The sequence below is a fragment of the Quercus lobata genome, chromosome 3 (genome assembly GCF_001633185.2).
Source record: "Quercus lobata isolate SW786 chromosome 3, ValleyOak3.0 Primary Assembly, whole genome shotgun sequence".
Lineage (NCBI taxonomy): Eukaryota > Viridiplantae > Streptophyta > Magnoliopsida > Fagales > Fagaceae > Quercus > Quercus lobata.
This window is the reverse complement of record NC_044906.1, coordinates 53,300,154-53,310,363: the sequence shown is the minus strand read 5'-3', so window position 1 is coordinate 53,310,363 and position 10,210 is coordinate 53,300,154. Positions and strand designations below refer to the sequence as shown.

The 10,210-nt window shown below is 37.1% G+C and overlaps 1 protein-coding gene across 1 annotated transcript; it reads right to left on the bottom strand.

Moving 5' to 3' along the window:
- Positions 1-202: 202 nt before the first annotated feature.
- On the bottom strand, positions 203-1,122 carry LOC115982428 (germin-like protein subfamily 1 member 7). Its single transcript, XM_031105025.1, has 2 exons — positions 1,008-1,122; positions 203-738 (listed from the first exon to the last, which is right to left on the bottom strand). Exons 1-2 carry the CDS (start codon positions 1,120-1,122, stop codon positions 203-205), a joined length of 651 nt encoding a protein of 216 aa, XP_030960885.1.
- Between the last annotated feature and the right edge of the window lie 9,088 nt (positions 1,123-10,210).

The window sequence follows — 10,210 nt, the reverse complement described above, 5'->3', positions numbered from 1 at the left end:
CAAGATTTATTCGTGCACTAATTGCTATGCCTTTCCTATTACACAATGGCTTGCACTAAAAATAAAATAAAAATAACAAATCATTTTATTTGAAAATAATTATTTCTATGGCATTACATCAAGGGAAACAATGTAAACTTTATTCAAACTATATAGTGGTTAATTATTCCTATTACAAATATTTTCTTAAATTGTAGTTGACTTAGAATTGTTTCTGAAGATAATCAACTACATTCTTGTCCAACTGGAAGGCCTTGGCAAGAACATCAGGATTGATTGGAGGATTAGACCCAAAAACTGCGTTTGCTATGGTGATCAACCCAGGATTTTGACTGCTGAGACCAGCAAAGGCAACAGCATTGGTTTGCCCTATGTTGAATTGGAAGTGAATAAGACCAATTGGGAATACAAAGACGTCTCCCTTGTTTAGAACTTTGGTGAAGAGTTTGTTTGGGTTGGATGTGACAAATCCAACCAAGAGAGTACCCTCCATGACTACCAAAAGCTCAGTGCTGCGAGGGTGAGTGTGAGGAGGATTGAGGCCATATGGTGCAAAGTCGAGACGAGCCAAAGATATGCCTAGAGTGTTGAGACCTGGTAATTTATCGACGTTCACAAGATTGACACTCGATCCAAGTTTACTTGCAGCTGTGTTTCCAGGAATATTGAGTCCAGGAAAGAAAAAATCGTTGGCTGTGACAGTTGCTGGGTCCTTGCAAAATTTTCCATTCACAAATACTACACAAAGAAAAGTTTGTTATTGTCACAAAGTAGACAGTTTTGTAACAATGGACAATAGCATGTCATGTAGGAGAAAAAAAAAATCTAATGTAGATGATATAACGTAGGTGATGATAATAATTTCATTAATGTGTAGAACTTCACTATAATGATCTCGAAAGAACGTAGGTGACGATAACATTACTATGTACTACTAAAAATGAGAGAGCATGTAGATTTGCAGTTCATCACAATAATAATTAAAAAAGGAGAGAGCATGTGCATACCAGCGGAATCGGTGTTGTTAATTGCAACACAGAAGTCTTGCAATGGACTAGGGTCATAAGCTGAAACAAGGGTGGTTGCCAAAGCCAAAATGGCCACAATTACAACTTTCATCATATTTTTTGATGTTCTTTCTTATTGCGTAGTATTTTTCTTGCTTGGGTGAGGGATGGGGATATAGCATATGGGGAATATATCTATTTATAGAGAGGAGTCAATGAACCTGTCTAAGTTTTTCACAAATGGAGCATATAAGACTTGGTAATTCTTCAACCGCTCTCAATTTCTTTTTTAATGGCTGAACCTTTCTTTAAACACTAATAGTCTGTACACAATTAGAAAAGCAATCAAATTGGACCACTTCAATGCCATTGTGCAGTTTTCGTGTTGCTTTTTCATAGTATATTTAGGTGGGGTTTGGATACATGTTGGCGTTTTGAGTTTTCCCTTTTTTTTTTTTTTTTGGCACGCGTTTTAGGAGATAGTGCGGCTACTGTTTATGAACAGTAGCCGCACTATTTGACTTTTCAACCCTTTTTAGCACATCAGTGGGTCCTGTGAACAGTGCACGAGACCCACAAATCTCACTTTTCAGCAACTTTTTCATTAAAAATGAGTCCCACGGTACTATTTACACATTTAAAAATTATTTTACTACAGTGTTTTCAGTTTTCAGTTTTCAATTTCAGCAAAATAAATCCTATTAAAACGGACCATTAACATTGAAATGATTGAAGAGTCCATGTATATATCTTAACCCTGTCCCCGTTAGGAAATGTTTAATAGTCAACAGTGGGACTCGTATAATTAAATATGCTTGGGTTGAACTAATCTTTTTGACCTCGTCTTATCGGGTGGGTATTAATTACTAAATATTTTTTAGTTGTTCGTTAGATTTAATGGTTTTCTAGAACCAATAACTACGAAGGCATCTGCCTGACAAGCATGAGGTATATATAGTTATATATTCTAGTCGGGATCTTTTTGTTGTTCTCACTTCATGCTATGGTGTTATATCTATGAGGTAATTCTTACGAATGTTTTGTTAATGCCATAGTTAACTCATATTTGTTACAATTTATGGCAAGATCTCTTACATATCGAAACGCTTATTGTAGTTGTTCAATGAGAAATAAAGTTAAAAACATTGTTCCCGAATAAAAGAAATATAAAATTAAACCATAGTAAATTCAAAAACATAATTATGTGAAATTCTTCCATGCGTGCACGGATCCGTGACTTGTTTAGATTTATATTAATTCAAACTTAAACATGAAATGGATTCATTTTAAATGATATAGTATTATGTATCTCTTTCATTGAACCATGAAATTGGTCCATTCCAAATGCAGATAATTCTTTTCTTATTTGTTAGGGGCTCCTTGGAAAACATGTCTTGTTTAGATTAGGCAACTCAATAATAAAGATTGATAGGTCAAGAATGTATTGACTCCTTGTAATGAATTAACCAATTAATTAGCCAAGTTAATTAATTAATTCAATTAGCATGCAATAAGCGTGGTAGCACAAACAAATCACCAACTAAATTAAAATGCAACAAAAAATAAATTGACACGATAATTTGTTTACGAATGAGGAAAACCTACCTAGCAAAAACCTTACTGGGTGATTTTAAGGTCACCACTCCCGAAAATTCACTATTATCACAACAAGTGGTTACAAGTAAAGGAATCTCAGTACCTTATACCAACCTACAATTGAACCCTTACCCCAATACCCAATTGAACTTGTTCTGTAGTGACAATCTCTCCTTTCAATGCACGGCTCCCAGTACATGACTAACCAATTCGATGTGTGAATCTCAGTACACGGCTTACTCACCAACTTGAGAAAGATATTAGCTACAAAGTTTTTCAGTTCATCAACACGATGAAGATCACGAAGCTCCTTGGTTACAAAACCCTACGATGTACAAACACAGCAGCTTCTTGAATGGAAAGATGAACTAGGGCATATGTCTCCGATTCACAATATGCTTGTAAAAAACTTTTGCATTGAGTTGCATTAGCTATGATGACCCTTAAAACAATCCTTATATATGTTTAGGATTGTGAGAAAAGAAAGCCTAAACATCTATACATGGATTGGAGTGAAATCAGATCCAAAAACTGATTTTCATAAACCTCGACAGATACCTTATCTATCAAGCTGCTGTTGAGTATCAAGCTTAAACAGCCTTTTAATCCTCGATAGATACTAGCTGTCGAGCTTTAAAATTCAGCACTTCTTCGCTTGATTCTTGGACAAACTTGCATGGCTTTAACACTTGAACTGAAAACCTTGTTCCTTGAAGTATTAAACACATCCTAAATCTACCCAATTACAAGTAAAGTGCGTTTTGTCAAAGGATTAGCCAATTCTATATTGACATATGTTCCTAACATGATTCACATATGTCCTAACAATCCTCCCCTTTGGCAATCCATGACAAAACCACAATAAACAAATGAACATATAAGGGAAGTCATAAATCACGCAACTCATACTCACTTGTTGAATACATAAAGTCTATCCTAACACAAACTCTTGAAAAACTTTGCAAGAAGAGAGTTCATGGCAAAAAGACTTTGACAACCTGTATTTCTAAAACTCTTTGAACAAAACTCATCAAGGCATTTTAGTGTGAAACGGAAATAGAAGATTGCATACAAATAATAAGAATCATGTGCATAAAGAGAAAAAAGAAACAACACATGTAAAGATAGGTAAATAGCATACATCAACACACACACACACACACACACATATATATATAACCAAAGATAAGTACAATGTCAAATGGTCACAAGACCGGTATAAATGAGGTAAATGTAAAAGAAAGAAAAGAAAAATACATAATAACCTCACTACATCCCTCAAAATATAAACACTCCCTCTAAACAAAAAATCTCCTATGCTAACTCTCCCCCTATGTATATGACTACTTTTATATCCAAAACTACTCCCCTTTTTTGTCACGAATGACAAAGGGTAAGTAAATCAAGCAATCATCATGTCGTCACCGGAAGAGCTAGCATCCTCATCCTCATCATCATCATCGTCGTCGGAGTCACCATCATTGTCCTCATCCTCAAATGCCTCTGGAGAAGGAGAGGGAGACTCTATAAAGCCACTAAGGCAAGCCTACCGTCGAGCAATACAACTGACACGGGTGTTCGCCTGACATAACTCATCACTGAGTGTGTCAAGGCGAGCATCCATGCGCTGCAGCTGTGCCATGACTGCCTGGAGGGTCACACCACCCACTGATAAAGAAGGTGCAGATATGGAAGGAGCAGAAGAAGTTAGAGGAGTCGCTGTCTCTGTCCATGGCCGCTTCAGTCGAAGCTGGACCTCGCTTCGTCTAATGGTAGCAGCGTCTATGGCACACATAATGGAAAAGTGTGTAGACTCGGGATAAGAGACAAAAAAATGGCAAAGAATCCGCGTGATAGTCGAAGGAAAAATGAGCTAATCATGGGTCGCCATATCCCTATAGACATCTGTGAGGGATAGAATGAAATAAGAGGGAAAATCAATGGTAAGCCTTTCAAGGAGGGAAAACAAAAAGTGAGCATGAGGCTCTGTGATAGAGTTATAGTAAGACAATGGATGGAGAACGAATGTCATCACCATGTTAAGGAATCTCGGATAGTTTGCAAAGCCCGAGCAAGGAGTGTTTTGATGGTCACCCTAAGATGAAGGTGTCTCATAGAAAAGAGACGAGAGTTCGTCTTTGGACACAGTCCTCAAATGAACGCAACTAAGGTAGTCAGGATGCACTACCCTAGGAATGTGTAGTACATCGGATATAATATCCGAAGTGGCTACAATGCGCGTACCTCGAATGCGAGTGACAAAATGAGGTACAAAATAGTCAAATCCGTGCATATTGGAGTAAAACTCCTATATGATCACAGAGGGACAAGTGACCGAGATGCCACACAGTGACTCCCAACCCCAACTATTGATGACAATGGGAAAGTCAGTATCGGAAAAATCAGATAGAACGACTTGGCGTTCCAAATGAATGCCTCGTCGTGAGAAGTTCTCCAAAAAGTCCTTACGGGCTTTATCATCATGGAACCTGACGTGAGATGGAGTGGGGTTAGAAGGTGAAGAAGAAGAAGAAGAAGAAGCCATGGAACAAAGAGGGTTCTGAGATGGAGTAGATTGCGTTTAGGTGCATAGAGCAGACTAACGCAAGAAAGAGCGAGGGAGAGAGAGAGACATGCAGAAAAGCACCAAACAAATCAATATAAGAAAATAAAGAAATGAAGGCACGTATGAGTGAAAATGCATGAGCATGTGATATGCAACATAAAAAGCATCATGGGCTCAGCCCAATCCAAACCTAACAGCACACAGCAATTCAACATATATAGCACACATCTATAATGCATGAAAATATAGTTAAAATGCACATGAGATGCAATGCATGATGATTTGAAATCATTTAAACAAAAACCCATCCCAAAATTTTTGCAAAAACCTCATTAAACTTGAAAAACCCCAAATTTTTCGACAAACCCCAAAAGTTAGGTCACAAAAATCATGAAATCCATAAGAAAGGAGTGAAAAAGAATCATACCAGAGAAAGCAAGTGATCTTAAGACCGAAGAGAGAGTGGGGAAGTGATTTGGAGTGAGAGAGAAGTATTTGAGAATGTGAGAAGTCAGAAAGGACCAAGAGATCGAGGAGAAATGAGAGAAATGTCATGTGGACCCTATTTATAGAAATCTCAGTTTCTCGATGGATCGAGAGATGTCGAGAGCTGTCGAGAATTAAAAAGTCAGAAATAGCTATCGAGCAGCTATTGAGAGGTTTCCACAACAAATAAACTTCGATGGATTGAAAAGCTATCAAGCATACAAAAACTTCCTCAATGGATCGAGTAGCTGTCAAGAAGCTATCGAGACAAATTCTCAAAAACTTTGATGGATCGAAATTGCGATAACAGCTATTAAGAAAAGAAGATCAAGAGACTCGATAGATAGCCTAGCTATCGAGAGGTATCGAGAAGCTGTCGAGATTGCTTAAAAACAGTTTTTAAAAGAAGAGAAAAACATAGACATGAATGCAATCAAACATGCTACTCAACCAAAGATCCAAACAACATTTTAAGCTCTCAAAAACATCTCTCAACAAGAAAAATTTCAAGCATTTAGATCCAAAACACACACACACACACACTAAACAAGTCTAACCAATTTTATACTTCAAAAACAAGTTAAGACAATTTAGTGAATATACATTAACACATGTATTCCTTGTGAGGACCAAATCACATTGTACCTGCACATGTATCAAGAGTAGCAAAGAATATTGCGTGTTGTGTGTGAAAAACACCGCAAGATTGCATAAGTGTCTATACGTTATGACGATTTGAGATATGAGAAAATCACTTTAACTCACACACAATCATAATTGTTTGATGGGGATTATCACTTTTGAGGTACATCCTATAACTCCCACATCTCCTAGAAGACATGCTTGCAATCATATATAAAGTATTTTGATTCTTTTTGTTTTTATATATATTTTTTTTGCATATTTTTCTTTTAAGCAAACCATGTATGGGCATATAAGAGAGAAAAAAGAAATATCCAATGATGTTAAGCTTTTAACATTGTACTTTTGCTATGCCGAAGCATACAGATGTCATTTCATGATTGGCGGGCAATGATGTTAAGCTTTTAACATTGTACTTTTGCTAGGCCGAAACATACAGATGTCATTTCATGATTGGCGGGCAACAATGATGAGATGGTTAAGCCTTTCTTTTAGGATTTTCTAGTCATTCCCATCAAAAAGATTGATACGAGTGTTAAGCACAAGAGATTACTTAATCTTACTCATCACAAACACAAGCCACAAAACTTACTTGCTTAGTTGTGCATAGAGAAGCTCATCTAAGCTACAAAAGATACAAAGTTTAGAAAACTTTGTTTCAATGGTCATCTAAGGTACACAAGTACCAACGTACACAAACACACACTGTTTTTGTATTTTTCTAATTTTTTCAATTTTTTTTATTTTTATGAAAAACAAAATAAAGCAAAACTGAAAAATAAACAAACAAAAACATGTCAAACAAAGCAATGCATAAAACTAGATGCATATGCACGAGGAAAGAGGAGGAGAAAAAGAGATCAATCCATGGAGATAACACCAATATTTTGGCAAAGGAATTCAAACCATTTGCTATCAAGAGGTTTGGTGAAAAAATCAACATTCTGATCATCAGTGTGAATGAACTCAAGAGTAAGAGTATCATCTTCGACAAGCTCCCAAATGAAGTGATGTCGAATCTCTATGTGTTTAGTTTGGAATGTTGAATCAGATTCTTAGAGATGTTAATGGAACTAATATTGTCACAGTAGATGGTAAGATGCTATTGACAAATACTGTAATCAAGGAGAAGTTTTTACATCCAAAGAAGTTGGGTGCAACAGCTACCAGCAGCGATGTACTCAGCCTCTGCAATGGATAATGAGATGGAGTTCTGCTTTTTGCTCATTCAAGAGACAAGATTATTACTCACATAAAAAAAAAACCCCCCGAAGTACTCTTTCTATCATCAGCATTCCCAGCCCAGCCAGCATCAAAGTACCCAACTAAGACTTCATTTGTGTCCTTGCTGTACCACATACCAAAGTCGGCAGTGGTTTTGACATATTTTATGATTCTTTTCAAAGCAATCATATGAGATTCTTTGGGATTAGCCTAATATCTAGCACACACGCCCACGCTGTAACTAATGTCCGGTCGACTAGTAGTAAGGTAAAGAAGACTACCTATCATGCTTCTATAAAGAGATGAATCAACACTTTTACCCAACAAATCAATAGTGAGTTTAACATTTGAGCTCATAGGGGTTCTAACAAAACTAGCAGATTCTAAACCAAACTTTTTCACAAGATTTTTAGCATATTTAGATTGAGATAAGAATATACCTGACTTTTGTTGACAGATCTGCAAACCAAGGAAGTGAGTCAACTCTCCAATCATACTCATCTCGAACTCAACTTGCATGAGTTTTGAGAAACTATGAGCAAGTTCATCCTTAGTCGACTCAAAGATGATATCATCAACATAGACTTAAGCAACTATCAACTCATTGTCTTCCCTTTTTATAAAGAGAGTTTGATCAGCTTTTCCTCTTGTGAACCCATGTGATACAAAGTATTGTGTGAGCCGATCATACCAAGCTCTAAGGGGCTTGCTTTAAACCATAAAGTGCCTTTTTGAGGTACAACACATGATCCAGAAAGTGTGGATCAATGAATCCTTTTGGTTGAGCCACATAAACATCTTCCTTAAGGAACCCATTCAAGAAAGCAGTCTTTATGTCCATTTGGTAAAACTTGAACTTCAAGTGACATGCCAGGGCTTTGAGAATTCTGATGGACTCCATACAGGCTACTAGAGCAAATGTCTCATCATAGTCTACTCCTTCCATTTGAGAGTATCCTTGAGCTACAAGATAAGCCTTGTTGTGGATCACATTACCCTTCTTATCAGTCTTATTGCAGAATATTCACTTTGTGCCAATGATGTGCTCACCCTCCGGTCTAGGTACCAGAGTCCAAACATCATTCCTTTGAAATTGAAGCAGTTCATCGTGCATAGCTTCAACCCAGCTTTCATCCTGAAGAACTTCCTCCACTTTAATAGGTTCAACCTACGACAAATAAGAAGAATAAGACACAAAGTTAGCAACACATTTATCAACTGTACGCTTCCTTAGTGTAAGTTCATTCATGTTTCCCACAATAACTTCAGGAGGATGATTCAATTTGATCCTTGAGGATGGTCCTTTCTCTTCATGGGGTTCATAATCAGGTGAAGTAGGTATGTCTGTTGAACCTTCTACAACACTTGGAGTGCCAAGAGTACTTGGAGATGTGAGCTCTTGATCAACAATTTCTTAAACGTCCTTGGGCTCAAAAGGAAGAATCTCTTTGGGAATTTCCTCACTAAATTTCTCAGAACCGGACTCTGAAGATTCATCAATAACAACATTCACAATTTCCATTACCTACTTGGTTCTTTTGTTGTATACCCGATAAGTCTTGCTTGTAGAGGAGTATCCTAGAAATATTTCATCATTTCTTCGGGAGTCAAATTTTCTCACATTCTCTCTATCCTTGAAAATGAAACAAGTACTTCCAAAAATTCTGAAATACTTAATATTTGGCTTTCTTCCCTTCCATAGCTCATGGGAGTCTTCTTAGTACCAGGTCTAAAGTATACTCTGTTAACCATATGACATGAAGTGTTAACGGCTTCTCCCCACAAGTTTCTAGCCACATCTTTGTTGTGCAACATGGCTCTAGTCATCTCTTGAATAACCCTGTACTTTCTTTCTACTACATCATTCTGCTGAGGAGTAATAGGAGCAAAAAATTCTTGAGATATACTTGATCTAGTGCAAAAGGATTCGATGTATGAGTTCTCGAATTATTTACCATGATCACTTCGAATTTGATCAATCTTCAAACACTTATCATTATGCAATCTTGTGCACAAGGCTTCAATGTGCTCAGGAGCATCAGACTTGGATAGTAGGAGAATGACCCAAGTGTACCTAGTGAAGTCATCTACCACAACCATGATATATCTCTTTCCACCAAGAGACTCGATTCTGGTTGGACCCATGAGATCCAAACGCAGTAGCTCCAATGGTCTAGATGTAGTGGATGTTTGAATGCCCGAATGTTTAGCTTTCATCTGTTTTCCAAGCTGACATGGTCCACACACCACATTGTTCACTCTACTGAGCTTTGGTATCCCCGAGACTAACTCATGCTTAGATACAATTGAAATATGTTTGTAACTAGCATGTCCCATCCTTTGGTGCCATAGATTTTCATTTGGTAATTGAATGCTATTGCATACAATATGAGCATCAGGAACCAAACCATAACAATTGTCTAGAGTGCGAACACCACTTATAAGTTTCTTTCCAGACTTATCCATGACAAGGCATTTCCCTTTTGAGAATAGTACGGTAAAGTCTTGATCACATATTTGACTTATGCTCAACAGGTTCACTCTCAGACCTTCTACATATAGAACATTTGCATTGTCTGGCAGTCCAGGTAGAGAGATGATTCCCTTTCCTTTAATATGTGATTTGCTCTCATCACCAAAAGTGACATTATCACCTTTCTTAGACTCAAAAACCTTGAAGAGATATCGG